At 46.8% G+C, this 15,882-nt stretch overlaps 1 protein-coding gene across 1 annotated transcript; it reads left to right on the top strand.

Moving 5' to 3' along the window:
• Positions 1 to 640: 640 nt before the first annotated feature.
• On the top strand, positions 641 to 15,565 carry LOC100114768 (LIM/homeobox protein Lhx9). The gene is made up of 7 exons (XM_001599635.6): positions 641 to 768; positions 874 to 2,776; positions 5,932 to 6,336; positions 8,091 to 8,264; positions 8,730 to 8,968; positions 13,629 to 13,867; positions 13,970 to 15,565. Exons 3-7 carry the CDS (start codon positions 6,035 to 6,037, stop codon positions 14,234 to 14,236), a joined length of 1,221 nt encoding a protein of 406 aa, XP_001599685.2. The 5' UTR covers positions 641 to 768; positions 874 to 2,776; positions 5,932 to 6,034; the 3' UTR covers positions 14,237 to 15,565.
• Positions 15,566 to 15,882: the final 317 nt, after the last annotated feature.

Below are 15,882 nucleotides of genomic sequence, written 5' to 3'. Positions count from 1 at the left end.
CGAACAAATCGTCCGTTACCACTGAAAATCTACTCGACCTTTCCATCTCAACGAATCTCGCCAACAAACAAAATCAAAGGAAAACCTACCGCATCTCTCAACGTACAGCTGTTTCTCTGAGTACATGAAAAAAAGCAAGATCCCGTTTTCCATTAACCCCTGCACTCGAATAAAAAATACAATCCACAGAGATAAGCATTACGCGGGCGCGCGTCAAACAGAAAAGCTCGTGAAAAGCTCCTCCAGGTCTGAGAGCGAAAGTGAAAATCTGAAATCCCAATGAAAACCCACTGAACCTTGAACCCCACACAATGCTCTTCCGAAAGCCACCAACAGTGTATACCTTACGAAAAGAAGAGACGGAGCCCAAAGAGAGAGAGAGAGAGAGAGAGAGAGAGAGAGAGAGAGAGAGATACACACGGGAGAGGAAGAAAGGGCCGACGACGCAAAGCGCAGCCGCGCGACTGTCTCCCTCTTCGAGGCGCACCAATCGGCCGACGGCGAGTCCGATTCCATTGGTCGACTCGGCACAGCCACGCCGAGTATCGAGCGCCGAGGCCGCGCCTCATCGCGCGCAAGCGTACGTGTGTGTATCCGCAGACGTAACCCTTTTCTCCGCACGGCAGCAGCAGTTGTGTGTCGCTGTCTCTTTTTGCCGGGCGTCCCCGTCATCGGCGTCGAGAGAGGAGAGACGTCTCGTCAAATTTTGATGGAAGGCCCCTGGTGGGGGATAGATGAGATGCGTCTGTGGAGCTGAACAAAGTCGTTGTAGGGGATTTCGCTTGCGCAGCAGATTTTCCCTATTGACTATTGTAACATGTTTTTCGTATATATCCGGTTGTAACATTTATTTACAAAAATTAATACTTCTAGATCTTCACATGTGTTTTCCCGAAGACTCGCGAGAAAACGGAGCCAAAAAGCAGCACCGAGAACCCGGTCGCCATAAATTTCCCACAGCGCACTCGGTATCACCGCAAAAAAGAAGCAACTCCAACCCACCTTGCAAAAAAAACTCTACTCGATAACCACGGGAAAAAAACCACACCGACCGCTCGCGAATTGTTCGAGCGGCTTTCCAGCACTCACTACGTATGTGCACATGTACACACACACACTCGAGTCCCAGCGGCACACACATATATGCATGTGTATACATGTAGAAAGAGATCGGATTAACGTGTGCGCGCCGGCGTCGAGTGCATCGCGTGCGCCCGAGGAATTACATTATATCATTTCCGATGCACGAGTGCTCGCGCGCGCGCCATTACACGTATCATTTATTTACTCGTTAAGGACCCCAAGGCGACGCGACGTTTATCTATTATTGGAGATAATGGCTCAGCGAGAGGAGAGGCAAAAATCGGAGAGCGATTTTGCGTACGAAGAGCGAGTAGTCTGCTGCAGGAGCTTGATAAGATTGCTTGGGGTTTACGATTTTTCTGTGCTGTTATACGTTAGTGGTTATTATATCCCTTTTCCACGCATCAATAGACGTGCATGTATAGATTTTAATTTAAGGTCTCGTGAAATTTCTTGATTATCGACGCTTTAAAAAAATATATTCTGTTGAACTATGTCGAGAACGGCCCAAGCGCAACAATTGGTAGTTTTGGCATGTTGTATTACAAAATAATACATATGACCTTGGCTCGCAGATTTGAATGAGGGAAATAAGAAAACGTCTTTGCACCACCTATCTTCATTGTTCAGGGAAACAAAGAGTTTAAGCATAGTGGGGATGGGCCAGCCCAAAACTGCTTTGCTTTGATGTATTGCGATCCAGAGGTATTAGGCATGAATCATACACCCCAAAAGAAATATACCCCAACTTATATCACTTTTCACATTTTTTTTTAGAAATTTATAAATTTGTTGAGATCGAACTCGAAATCGAAAAGAAAGATAAAATATTATACCGTGTCTTTCGTAGAGTAGCAGATCTCGTTAATGCCACACCGCAGTTCACCCCATACTACTGATTTCGAAAATTATTGAAGAATAAATTTTCGAAAATCAATAATCATCTTCAACAGCAGCACCCCTGATTCGTATATAAACTAAGAAAAAAACCAATAACTCAACAATCATCGCAACCCCTCGATAAGCCAAAAAAAAGCAAAACCACCCGCTCGCAAAAAATGGTGGAGCCTCTAGACAACCACTGCTGCTACTACTCCCACGCATTATGCACACATACTTACACACACAGTGGCGCCTGCGTAGAAGCACAGCGTAGCATCGCGCAGACGCCAGGCGCCGCGACGCCTCTCCACCCCCTCGAGACCCCACCCCTTCCCAGACGAGAGCTGCTGGGCGACTTGTCTCTCTCTCTCTTTCTCTCTCCTTCGCGCCCCCGACAATAAAGGCTCTCCCTCCAAGAGAGCGAGAGAGAGAGAGAGAACTCGCGCACGGCGCTGCTATACTCTCGGCATAGCAGCCTCTTCTCTTCTCTCTTAGCCGCTGCTCGGCTCGGCTCGCTTTTTTCCCGATTGATCGCTTCCTCGCCGTTGTGTGTGATTTTTCCTCGCGGTTATTTTACGAGAGTGCGTTTTTTCGTTCCGCGAGACGTGACGTGCGTGACAGAAGTACGCAGTACGCCGCCGACAGTGAAAACACTTGCTTACAGTTGTGCACACAATACGAGACCGGCGTCCATTTTTGTTTTGCGAGGGTGCCGTACTTTCACCTGTGAAACGAGCCGCTGTAAAAGTGTGTCCAACTCCCCCGATGATCAGCAGGAGACAAGAAGCGACAACGATTCTCAGGTGATCCGGTGAGTATTTTGTTTGTATGTCCTGCATGCCTTTTCATCGATGCGACGAAAGAGCCGACTGCCTACGACTGATGAGGAGAGGAGTATAGTCTCCGATCGTGGTCACTGATTTTATCCGAAAACCAGTTCGCCGCGCGAAAAAAGTAGTACGAGCAAAGCTCCGGCGATGAGGTCCGCCGCGGTGGCGGCGGCGACGGCGGCCCAAAAAAGCTTGGGGATCGAACCGCGGGCGCCGGGTTGTATTTTGCTAGTAGTTTTCGAGAGCTTTTGTTCTTGTTCATTGAGTTTTATGGTCGTAAGAAATTTTGATAAAGCAATTACGTATTATTGTACTCGATGGTGGATGCGGCATGTTGTCATCCTTGAAAAGCACGAAAGGAAAACTTTGATAATTTAATTAGAAACGAGATAGCTGTAATATTTGCGTAATTGGATAATGTGCGAAATTATCAAGAGTCAGTCCTTCCTGTCTGCTTCATCGCCGGGCGAAGATTTTCAAATTCGTATTATCGCAACTCGAGATATTGTTTCGCAGCTGGTTTCGCAAAAATTAATAAATAATAGCAGCGAATGATATTTTATCACTTAATAATACCAGATAAACAAAAAATTATAGATTTTATTTAGATATAATGTAGTAATTTCTAGTAAATATGTAACAAATTTTAATATAAGTCTAACAATTTTTACTATGAATATAGTAAAAATCGTCATGAAGCGAGTATGACCTGCCGTTACTATCTAATATAGTAATTTTTCCTATATATGTAGTAAATTTTAATATATAGTTCTCTATATTCTCTAGAACGTACGTAGTAAGCTATATTCCATCGCAAAGATTGAGCAAATACACAGTACCCATCGCATTTTACTTCTCGCAACTATACAATCTCTCTTCTCCTCTCCACATTTACCCAAAGGGCAGCAGCAGCCAACACTCACTCATCCTGTCCCTTACCTCATCCCCCCTCGCCGATACCCGCGAGACGTATTCGTCGAAGGGCAGCCTTCGGTCTCCACCGCACGGAATTCGAATTCACCTTTCTCCTCTCTCTCTCTCTCTCTCTCTCTCTCTCTCTCTCTCTCTCTCTCTATCTTCTACACATCCGGTCAATCCTCAGGCAGGTATAGCATGCACACAGAGACAGTATAAGAGTGAGAGAGACGGGGCGATCGTTAAAATTTCTCGGTCGAGCCGCGCGCGGTGACATACAGCCGCGGTGGGCCCTCGCGCCGAAAAAGACCGGGGGCGTCCTACTTCCCTTTTACGCCCACTCCACGCGTCGCCCCCTTTTTTGCGTAGCTTCTTCGTTCTTCTTTTTTTGCTCGAGTGTCTAGCTCGAGGCCTCTTTCTTTTCCTAGACGCTTTGGGGATATTCTTTTATTTTTTATGCGGCCTCGCAGTGAGGAGACATGAATATTTAAAGGGGTTAGACGGGATCTGCCTTACCGATCGAGATAGTAATTTATTTATAGTTTGGTATAATACTGATATAATACCTGTTCCGTAATCCTGGACGTTTAGACTAGAATAGACAATCTTTTTGATGTTCTCATGCATATTCAGGCTCGTCATAAAGATATTGTTATCGAGCATGTCTATGTAGCTACCAGACTTTCCTTAATTAATGATAATCGCATTCACGAGGAAATTTACATCTGGCTACCGTGCAACGCCCGTGACTTCCCGAGAATTAGTCTAATATGACCGAGCGCATAATGAATGAAGCAGCGCGACGAATCGAGAATCTAATATTTCATTCTAGTCGCTCTCCCACCCTAATCTCTGGAAAAATCAGTAAGTGTAACGTCGTCGCGTTCCAAATATTTTACGTCTCGTTCTGCGGACGAGGCGATGAAAAATGATGGACGTCGACGCGTGAAGTTGTGTAACGCATAGTTCGAACGAAGAGACACACGACGTCGTCAACTGCATTTCTGGCTTCCGTAGAACGAGTCGACGAAGACAGAGAATTGGACAGTCGGTTCAAGCTGCTGAAAGAAAGATTTGGACGATTATGCAATTTTCGCGGCTCGCGGTAGAACAGGAGATGATAAATAAAAGATAGGGGGCTTAAACGATGCGGATTTGTGCTGAACAAGTATTTAATGCCACACTTATTACGTACTTCACGTTATACCCGTTTGCCCGCCAAGAACTGGTTTAAGTGATTTTCTAGTTTTCTTACTTCGTGTAAGAGGCAAAGCTTCCAGATTAGCGCATTATGCTCTCCATAACAGACAAAAATAAATGCAATCACCAATAGACCACGATATCGAAAAATAAAAATTTCGAGTTCATTCCCAGCGAAAATTCAACGACCCCGGCGAACGAAAGTAAAAACTCCGGATTACAACTCTCGGCACAAAAATAAACAAAAACAAAACAAACAAGCCCTGGCGCGCGCGCGACTTACCGTTGAGCAAAATAAAAAGAGAGAGAGAAAAAGAGCTCTCGGAAAGAGCGCGTGTGCAAGGTCCCACTAATTAGCTACCGGCCGATTCGCAACTGATTTACTATCTCGTGGGAGGGGAGGTCATTTACTAGGCATTAACGGGAGGAGAAGTAAATCGGTTTCATTCATAGATTCGCGACGAGGCAGCGGAGGAGGATCGCCGCGACGGTATATCCGGTTTCTCGCGCGTTCCTACATGCATAAAACGAGCGTCGATCGTAATTAAGCCGAGCTCGTGTTGAGAATACCTACAGTCGGGGGAGAGTTTGTTGTGTGTTTGTGTGGCTGGACAGTGAGGAGCTTAGCTTTTTGGAGCTGCTGGAGCAGGAAGTGGTGGAGTTTTTTTTCAGAGTTCGAGGGAAAGACTTTTTTGAAGGCTTCGTGGTGGATTTACGCATTACTGCATCAAATATAGTATACTTGTTTTTATTATCGATGAAAACAGTGAGATGACAATCTATTGATCTAATAGTTTCATTTTAATTCAAGTACAGAATTGTCAAAGTTTCAAGAAAAAGTCCCAAGCTCAATGATAAGAAGCTTAGTGAAGCAAACGTTGTTTTTGATTGTATCAAATCCTCTCTCATCAAGCTTGAGCATTTCTGCTTTTATCTCGGTTGCACACAGTCGAGTAATTACAAGTATTATTTTGAAATAAAACAAAACGAAAGTCCCAACTAATCAAAAACCTGTCGACAGCTCCAAGTTTCTCTCCTGCAACGATGAAGCACGAGTTTCAGCACCGTCCTCGCGATCATCATCAGCCTTACCAGCAGTCTACCTCAGGCCCGTTAACATCAGAATGCTGAAGGAGGTTGGCTGCGGCGGAGGCACGCCACCAGCTGCGGACGGGGCTCGTGGCAACCCCGAGGCCGGTGGCGGCAACCACGACTCCTCGACGACGGTGTCGCAGCCCTCCTCGGGTCCGTCGCTTGCCTGCGGTGGCTGCGGACGCGAAATCGCCGAGCGATGGTACCTCAGGGCTGCAGATAGGCCGTGGCACTGCGGCTGTCTCAGGTGCTGCCACTGCAGACTACCGTTGGCCGCTGAGCTCACCTGCTTCGCCAGGGATGGAAATATTTACTGCAAGGAGGATTACTATAGGTAATTAATTATGCATACCGTTTTTTAGGGATTGTTGGATCAGATGTGCGATTCAATACTAAGCTGTGGTTTCCGATACAATTGAGATCTAATGATTTTTCGACATTAACTAACAACAACCTTGAAACAATGCTCAGGACCTTCTGAAAATCATTCCGATTCCCTTTTTGCATCCGGCGATAAGTGAAAGGGCTACAGCATCAGACACCGCAGGCGAGCGTTAAATCTCGCGAGGGCCGATATTTACAGCGAAAACCAATATAGCCGCGCGGCAGTGGCAAAAAAGAAGTGCTCTCTCTCTCTCTCTCTCTCTCTCTCTCTCTCGCGCGCGCGCGCGCTTGCTCGCGGGAATTAATGCAAGAGCCATCTCGGGGTATTTATTGGGGTAGTGCCGAATTTGCATAGAACCACACGGGGACCACACAAAATGCCTACTAATGGCCATCTGGTGGCGCGGCTGCGATATGCATCCCGCGAACTGCCCGGGAGCATCTGGAAAAATATCCGTAGTACCTGTATATCGCCGACACGGATCGCGATATTCTTCTTGCCCGATGGTGCGTGCTTTCGAACTCGATCTAGATCTTCGGCGTTTATTTTCTATTCGACTTTGAAAAAGAAAAAAAGAGAAAACCGACGAGTCCACCCAGCGTCTTGTTCGTGAAATGAAGCAACGCACGAAGAAATCGCGTTTCCTACGAAGAATATTCTTCCCTTGCTTCGTTTCATAACCAGTGCGGCAGCAACGGCGGAGCTGGACAAAAACTCCTCAGAATTCCGCTCCGGCCTTATAGACAAATTGATATTCCGCGCGTGCACAGAGAATAACCACGCGATCGCGGCCAATTACAAGTCGAGCTATTCCGCGCGCGACGACGCAATAATAAAACCTGCCATACTCGACGTGTCCTTATCGGCCGGTATCGGACTCTGCAAGCGTTCGAGCAAAATAAACCAATCGTCGTTTGCATCATCAGATCGAGCTGCGCGTGTGCGTATACAGTTTCGCGAGTAGTGCTGTCATGAGAGAAGAAAAATTGCGAAGAACAAGGTATACGGGGAAAATCGATGGTTCCTCTGGGTACGCGGCGAATATATACATATGTATCTCTGGCCGATCCGCAGAAAGAGACAAGCAGAATAAAGAGAAGCAGGAAGCATCTTGGCGCGGTTCTGCCTCGTTACGAGGAGAAAACAACGAAAGAGAAAGACGCGGTCCATGCAATATGCAACGGATACCCGGCTTTCTTCCTCTCCCTCCCTCTCCGTCTCTTTTTCTTTACCAATGCGATCTCGATAGATTCAGAGCAGTGAGTCGGTTGTGTTGCTGCCTCTGCTACTGTGCCTCCTCCTCTTTGTCTTTATCTTAACTCCCTCGTGTTTGTACATTACGCTCTTTGTCTCATGCATACGCAGGGACGTGTACGCGTTCGAGGAAGCGCTCTTATTTGCTCGTTGGAGGTGTGCTTTTATTTTCCGCGATCGCCGCAAGATGGCGCACGGGTTGATAGGTAAAAGGAGTCGTAAAAATTCGATGAAGAAATAAAAATGGTTTCTCCGGTAGCAATAAGATAACAATACTTCATAAATTAAGCACACCTGCAGGCCTTAATCTTACGCATATCCAAGAATGAATAATCGAGTCTCGATTCCAATGAGTCTGCAATTATGTGCATGCGCGCAAAAAGGGAAAAAGGCAGATGAAGCGCAATTAGCAGAAGCAAAAAGTTCAGGCGGCCATCTCTTCTCCACAGGCTGTTCGCGGTGTCGAGGTGCTCGCGCTGTCGGGCCGGCATATCCGCGACGGAATTGGTCATGCGAGCCAGGGACCTGGTCTACCACGTGGCCTGTTTCACGTGTGCCTCCTGTGGCACGCCGCTCAACAAAGGCGACCATTTCGGCCAGAGGGACGGACTCGTTTACTGCAGGTACGTGTGCGAATGCGCGATCCGTTTCTTTTCTCCCTCGACGCGCATGACGGACTGCCTCCGAAGCTGCGCTGGCACGACAAAAACTTTGCTCTCCGGATCCGTTATAAACCAGAGGGTCATTATAATTTCCGCGGAGTTCATTTTTCGGCACAAGAGTCGCCCGAACGTTTATCGAGAAAGTCGCGCGTGTGTGTACATACGTACGTGGGCTTTAAATGGCGCGCGTGCGGGAAATATTGTCGAAGGGAACAATTAGAAGGTGATTTTTCTACGGAATCCCGAGCCGTTATTCGCGTTGCCTCATGCGAGGCGATTTATCTTTTTTGCGCGCGTTCAATGGGCTCTGCAATTATGATCTTTATTGAGCTCGAAGTGAGCGGCGCGCTTTTCAAGTTTGTATCGCGTTAAAAAACGAACGTCTGCAGTCATTTCGGAATTTCCAATAAGTAATTTCACTCAAAGGCCGCACTACGAGCTAATCTGCTGCGCGACGGACTACGGCAGTACCTCTGGTAGTGTCGAGGACCTCGGCTCTCCCGGAGTGTCGCCCTTGCCGGGTTACTACAGCGCGGCAGAGCAGAGCCCGATAGCTGCCGGAGGAGGTGGCGGAGCTCAGAAGGGTCGGCCCAGGAAGAGGAAGCTGTCGGAAGTCACGGGCTCGGAACTGCCCGTGACGATGAGACTAGCAGCAGGTGCACTTGGTGAGTGGAAATCGTTATTAATATAGTCGATAAATAAAAACATTCAAGTAAATTCGTAAAAAGTCGCAGAAGCGTCAGGAACGGTCATCGCAAAATATTCATAAATGCACGAGCATATGTCAGCAGCAGCCCACTCTTTCATCCCTCGCGTGAATATAATGCTCTCCTGTACATACCGGCGCCATTTTTGTTCCCTCGTACACATACACTCGCGAGAAAAGGCTTACACGTGCACCTCGGGCGAACAGAGGAAGAGAGAGAGAGAGAGAGAGAGAGACGCAGGAACGAGTCTACACGTCTCTCCCATCGGGCATCAAGAAAGGCAAAAGCCGGTCGATCGATCATCGTCCCCGCGCGCATAATAATAATGCCTGCCGGAGGAAAGCGCGAGCGCGCGCGCCTGGCGTGTGACACACTGCAGCGGCTGCACACAGGTGCTGCTGCTCTCTTTCTCTCCAATAGCGAACGCTCTCCTTTATATGTATGCCCGCATTATATCGCGAAGTCACGACAAGTCCCCGCGCGCGGTACGTGCGTACGCGATTTCTCGCCGGCCATATGCTGTATATGCGCGCCACGACGTTACGTATGCGCATGTATGCACATATATGCATGCGAGCGCCGAGAGAAGAGAGCCGAGTGACTGAGCTTGATTTATATGCTTTTTTTCACGATTGCCGGCCGATTTTACGTGAGCGCGCGCGCACGGAGTCGAGCCGCGCTTTTTGCGCGAGAGCGAGGTGTATACGTTTATACGTACGACGGGCTAACGGTTCGCTTTTCGAAATGACGTTCGCTCGTCGAGGATTTATCAGTTCGCGATGCTGTCGGTGGATAAAATAGAGTCTAGTTTTTCGGTGACGTCTATACTTTTCTGTGGTTTTGACGTACGCCCTTTAGCAGCGGAAAACCGGAAGACTCGTATTCGCACAACAATGGCAAAGTTTATAAGGAGACTTTTACAAGCTCCCGAAACGTCAGGAGAGCATGAAACATAACCTAAAAGTAGAGCACACTCCACAGCATCGCCCCCTACTCGCCGAGTTTCGGTCTCTATACTCGAGAGTATTGTGCGCGTAAAGAGATCTCTCTCTCTCGCGCGCGCGCACTTGCCGGCAAACTTCAGTGCACACGCTTCTCTCTCTCTCTCTCTCTCTCTCTCTCTCTCTCTCTCTCTCTTTCTCGGCCCTTGTTCACAGAGAGAAAGAGAGAGAGAGAGAGAGAGAGAGAGGGAGAGAGAGAGAGAGAAAGAAAGACGTAGAGATATAGTGAGAGCGGCCATTCCGGTCGAGGCGCTCACGCATTGGTCCGCGGCGGAATTCTTTTCCTTGCGCGCACCGACCAATCGATGCATCTCGCCGCCAATACCCATCCATCACTGTCCGCGCCGCTTCTCTTTTCCCCATTCTTTCTCCGATTCTCGCTGCGCCTCTTCTTCTGCTGCTGTTGCTGCTTCTGCTGTTGAGACTCCTGTGCTGATGCTTTGCCGTTTCTGCGGAAAGGATGACTCGCGCGCGCGCGTATCGATGGTTGAGAATCTCGGGCTGGTTTTTCAAGGGGACGCGATTTCGGTTAGCGGTTCGTCATCCTCCTCTCGATTGTTCTGATCGTCTAAATCGGTGAAATGTGTAAAAAGCTGATTTTTTAGATTTGTATTGATCAACGCAGGAAGCGGAGCTTCAGAAGATACGCTCAAATCTATAAAGTACACGTGACGCAAAGAAAACGGCATCGGCCTTTTTGCGCATACCAAATCAATGCTTCGCGAGCCCTTGCCTTAAACAAGTTTTATTCAAAAGAGACTCTCTTTATTCCATCTCTTTTTCCCTCGGAAAAAAGGTCGCTCCAGCCGCCCCTTAAATTCCCTCGCAATCTCTCTTTCCCTCCCTATTTCTGCGTGTGTGTATGCACACTCGCACGCGCGCAACGTTTCTCCTTTTTGGCGTCGATCCGCTGCGCAGCTGCACACACGTGCTGTTTGCGAAATTCCGCGCCGCGCGCGTGAGAGAGAGAGATCAATCTATCGAGAGGCCAAGAGAGATTTTTTCGTACGACATGAGGGTATTACAATTGCTGATGTTGCGCTGCGCGCAAATGGTGATAGATGCGCGCAAGTCGCCCTAGAAATATGGAAGGAATGCAGGAGCGCTCTTCTCGCCAGTGAAATCGCTTTTCGATTTAACGAGAGAAAACGCTTTTGTTTAAATAAATTATGCGGGTTTATTAGAATAACGACGAAAATATCCGCGCAAAGCGTGTGCGTGTGTTACTCCTTTGCGCTATACCTATACAGGAGGAGTGCTGTGATTTACATTTCGTCTTCCTCTTCTTGTTCAATGAATAATACGGTTTTTACTCGGGCGCCAAATTCGAATGTTGGTTGGGCGTGTTTGTATCAAACATCGACGAGAAACCCTTGACTCACGCCGATAGCGCCAAAAAAGGACATCCTTCCTCGAACGATTGTTACTTATCGCCTGGATTGAATCAACTCCCGAGAATCCGAAAAATCCAGCGACTGTCAGCCAGCAACAAAATGGTGATCCCGTCCGCCATATTTTCTCTCGGCTTTACCGAGAATTTTTCATCCCATCGTTGCCCGCTGGCATAAGTCACATCGGTAGCACTAATCTTTGCCGTCCCGTCAATTTTCTTGCTCTCCGCACCGCTCGCGCTCTCGCGCCGGGGAAAAACGCTTCAAAAGGCCGGCCTGCAAAAATTCCCCGCGGTCATCTTATAATCGCCCGCTGCGATTTGACGAGCAGAAGAACAAGCCGTTGTCGGGGGGAGGGATTTACGAGCAGCAACAGCGGCGACCGAGCGACTCTCTGCTTTTGTACTCGCGACGCATTTCCGTCTTGCTGTTTTTGTATATATAATTGGCCAGATTTTTTGCGGATATCGTGGCGGCGGCGGCCCGAAAGCTGTCGTCCTGCATTCTTCGTTCGATCGAGTTCCTGCGCGCGCGCGCGCGCGAGCAAGGGCTTTCTTGCTTCGAGATATGCGTGCGCGCGCGAGTCAAGTTACATGAATTTTCTTCGTCGCCGGGGCTTGTATGAATGATGCTTTTCGCAGAATTCTCTCTCTTTCTCGACGACGCACGACGGCGGCAGCGGCAGCTTGACGCGATGTCGTAAATAACTATCGTGAGTTTTGCACGGCTTTTCTCGGGAAAAAGTGGAGTAGAGACCGCCGGTATGAGGATTGGGAAATTTTCCGGTTGGCGAAGGGGAGAAAGTACGGTATGCGCGCGCGCAAGAGAGAGAGAGAGAGAGCCACGTATTTTGAAATGTTTGCTTTTTCAACATTTCAGACCGGTGTAAATGTCGCGTTGGAATCGAGTGCGCTTTTTCTTTTATAATAATGAGTTCGAATTTTTTTTTCTAATAAATTAATCCATAATTCTATACTTCTTTTGAACATTTTTCGAAAACAAATAATTTTGAAAGAAATATTTCTTGTATTTTTTCCCAACAGTTGATACCTAAGCTCGTAAAAAAAAGAATTAAAACGCTTGGGAGCCAATCCGCGCACGCGAAACATAAGCCTCTGCAGTATGTGTGTAGACACAGTCACCCTGTACACGGCTGTGTTAGCAAATTTATCGATTCTGTTTGCCGTTAATAAAAGGGGCGTAAGTAATTGGCAAGTACGATTCTCGCTGCCGCGCGCATATAAGATAGGGACGGACTGCAAACACAACATGCTGTGGTCGCGGATCGAGCGTAATTGAGCGGATCAGCGGAAGCCGGGCGGAATGAAAAAGAGAGACACTTTACGGGAAAGGGCGAGGCGGAATCTAAATCTCGAGTAAACACGGAAGGGACTGAATTTTTTCTTTTGCAGATTTCGAATCGACGTTTGAAACTCAAAACCGACAACTCTGCGCACAACGGGATTACGTGATCTATTAGTTGAACGAAGTTTCGAGCTTACACCGCAGATAATCCTCGAAATTTTCCGCAGTGAAAACCATAATGGGAGCTTAACTCGATTGGCGTCCGGAACTTTGAGTTTTGATCACAACTGAGCGCGCTTTCGTGGAATCCTCTGAAACTCTCGCATCTGATATTTTAACCTAAACTGATCCGAATGAATAAAGAATTTGTAGCGACATGCCAATCAAGGAAGAAATAAAGAATATAACACAACAAACACGAGAAGAGCGGCTCAAAACAAGAGAAAAAGAAAAGAAAGGGGAGACTTCGGCTGAATTTGCTTTAGCGTACGTACGTAGACGGAACGATATACACTCGTCCGTACAGTATTTGCCTAGCGCGCACGCGTATGTGGGCACACACTTGTTTCCTCGAGTGGGCAAATAATAATCCGGTGGCTCGATAGCCGGAAACAACGGACGCGACTATTATTACAAAGCGCTACTCGTTAATCCTTCTCTTGAATTAAAAGCGAGCAATTAAGCGTAGCAAAGCTCTTTCTAAAAGTTGACCGACGGAGGATAAGTTTTTTGCTCATTGCGGAGCTTATTTAACTTTTAAAATAGTCGATTTTATGGAATGCTTTTGAAATTTAAAAAATTCTAGTTTCGTTAAATCTTTGCTAAAAAGTTAAATAACTGGGGAGTATAATTGTAGAATTATAAGAAGGACTCTAAGAGTCTGCTTTAGAAAATAATCACTTTTAACTGGTTCGATTGCAGAGTTGCTTCATCCTACGGAGCTGTCCTCGTCGATGGAGTCCTTGGCGGCTTACGACGCATCGGTGGGTTCACCTGGTGGTCCTGTTCATCAGAATCAGAGGACCAAGCGCATGCGCACGAGCTTCAAGCATCACCAGCTCCGGACCATGAAGAGCTATTTCGCCATTAATCAGAATCCCGACGCCAAGGATCTCAAGCAACTCGCGCAGAAGACTGGCTTGTCGAAGAGGGTTCTGCAGGTGAGGAAGAATCATTCAAATTATCTGTTGGTGAATGATCTGGTCATTAATACAAAAAAAAGAACAAGTTTTTACCTCACCCTCGACAAAACCTCTTCGCAGGTCTGGTTCCAAAACGCCCGAGCAAAGTGGCGACGCAACATGATGCGCCAGGAAGGAGGTAACTCGGGGGGTGGTGGTGGCAGTGTAGGGGGTTGTCCTGGAACCCCAGCTTCTTCCAGTACCGGAGGTGGTTCCCCGGCCGGTTTGGGCGCCGGAGGCCCTGGTCTTCTCGCCGACAGCAATAGTATGCCCTCGACCTCAATGGAGGAACTGCATGCACTGCATCACCTTCACTCGACCCAGGTCTCTTTCTCCGATCTCTACTGACACCGATTTCACGCCGACAAAGACTACGTTGGCTGAAGTGCGCGAAAATCGTGGGCAGAGGATTTATAGGGTCGAAGTAGCTTTTTTTTGAAAATTTTACGGATGATGATTTTGTGGGTTTCATTGTTTCAGGGAATCACTACTGCTTCATCGAAGCGTGGAAAAACTGTAGATAATCTTGTCAAGGGTGAAATGATGCAAATTACGCGTGTTTCTTAATTATTGACACACATCCGATTATGGACCAAATTTCAATTCTTCAAATTTTTTTCTTTTTAAGATAGATACTTCTTCCTACGCTAATGTTGCCCACTGTATCCACAAAAAGAAAGAACCAAACGAAGACTGAGACAGCAATGCCAGAGATTTTTATCACGAGTACGGCGAGGTTTGATACCATCATCAGTATTACTTGAACTCGATTGGAGATTTAAGAGATTCTTGTATAGTTTTGCCAATCCGTGTCAAACTCAATCTCTTATTCCACTATCATTTTTTGCAGTTAAATTTTATTGAAAATCGAGGAAAGAGCATCGAAGCTAGGCACTGTTTAACATTAACGTACTCTCTTCGCAGAGTCAAAGTGATGATGAATATAGTTCCATGCATATCCGAATTACCAAAGGCTTAGGTGATAGTTTTTCGTATATAAATATAATAAGAGTACGATGCCACGCAGTCGGCGCGGCAGTGTAGATACTTTTCTAATCATCATGGATTTTTTAGCAATGTGCCAACTTGAAAGAGGACGAATTAGTATAACAATTAATTATATACATAGAGTGTGCGTGTACGGAAAGCAAACAAAATTGTAGTGTTCGTGCATGCTGTTTAACTGTAGTGGGCCAAAAACGTGCAAGGTATGTACATCGAAAAAGGTATGGAGAGGAGCGCGCGTATAATCTGATTTATCGATGTCGGCGTCTTGTAAATATTAGCGAACATCATAGATGACTAAATGCTTACATGCAGCTTCGTGCGACCGTCGCCCGTTTGCTATCATTCCTAATATACCTTACGTTCAGTCGCATAATTCTTTTTGGCGAAATTTATTCGAATCGAATGTGAATAAATTAGTGTAACTCTCCGTTAGTATAAATGTTTTTAGTATATAAGGGTGGATTTGTAAAATATTGTAGCGCGATGCAATATAACCAATTATTTCGAATTTGAAAAATTTATTTATTGTCGATATGGCATAGTGGAGTCGATGCAGACTTTTTGAAGATTATACTTTGTGCATTACTAACGTTACATGTTATAGATCAGGAATACGTGGCAGAGCAAATATTGCTACAATGCTAAAATAAAGGTATTCAGAACATGGAAGTTCTTTTGTTTTCTTCCCGCAAGTTACAAGACACACAGCACAGAAGATATCAGCATACCAGCACAAAAAGAGAGCTTCAAAATTCACTCGAGCAAGCGTTGTCGCAAAAACGGTGTCGAAAAAATCGATTGAATTCAGACCTGCCGTGTTTAAGTACCGTTTCGCCGTACGAGGCTCGTAATAAGCGAAGGTCGCCCTGCGCACAATATATAGTTCATGGCAAGGACCTAACACGCTGCAGAGACAGGGACGGAGGAGAGAGAAAGGGCGTAAAGAAGGAAGGGAAAAAGGGAAAAGTGCGAGCTTCGAGCGAGCC

This window comes from Nasonia vitripennis, chromosome 4 (genome assembly GCF_009193385.2).
Source record: "Nasonia vitripennis strain AsymCx chromosome 4, Nvit_psr_1.1, whole genome shotgun sequence".
In the NCBI taxonomy this organism is placed as follows: Eukaryota; Metazoa; Arthropoda; class Insecta; order Hymenoptera; family Pteromalidae; genus Nasonia; species Nasonia vitripennis.
The sequence above is the reverse complement of the archived record's forward strand: the minus strand, read 5'-3'. Positions and strand labels throughout refer to the sequence as shown.

What these genes read in the sequence shown, in the direction of transcription:
- LOC100114768 (XM_001599635.6), top strand. Translation starts at nt 6,035, where the DNA reads ATGCTGAAGGAGGTTGGCTGCGGCGGAGGCACGCCACCAGCTGCGGAC. An exon ending in GACGGACTCGTTTACTGCAG is followed by an intron (nt 8,265 to 8,729) that starts GTACGTGTGCGA and finishes TTTCACTCAAAG; the next exon opens with GCCGCACTACGAGCTAATCT. An exon ending in ACTAGCAGCAGGTGCACTTG is followed by an intron (nt 8,969 to 13,628) that starts GTGAGTGGAAAT and finishes GTTCGATTGCAG; the next exon opens with AGTTGCTTCATCCTACGGAG.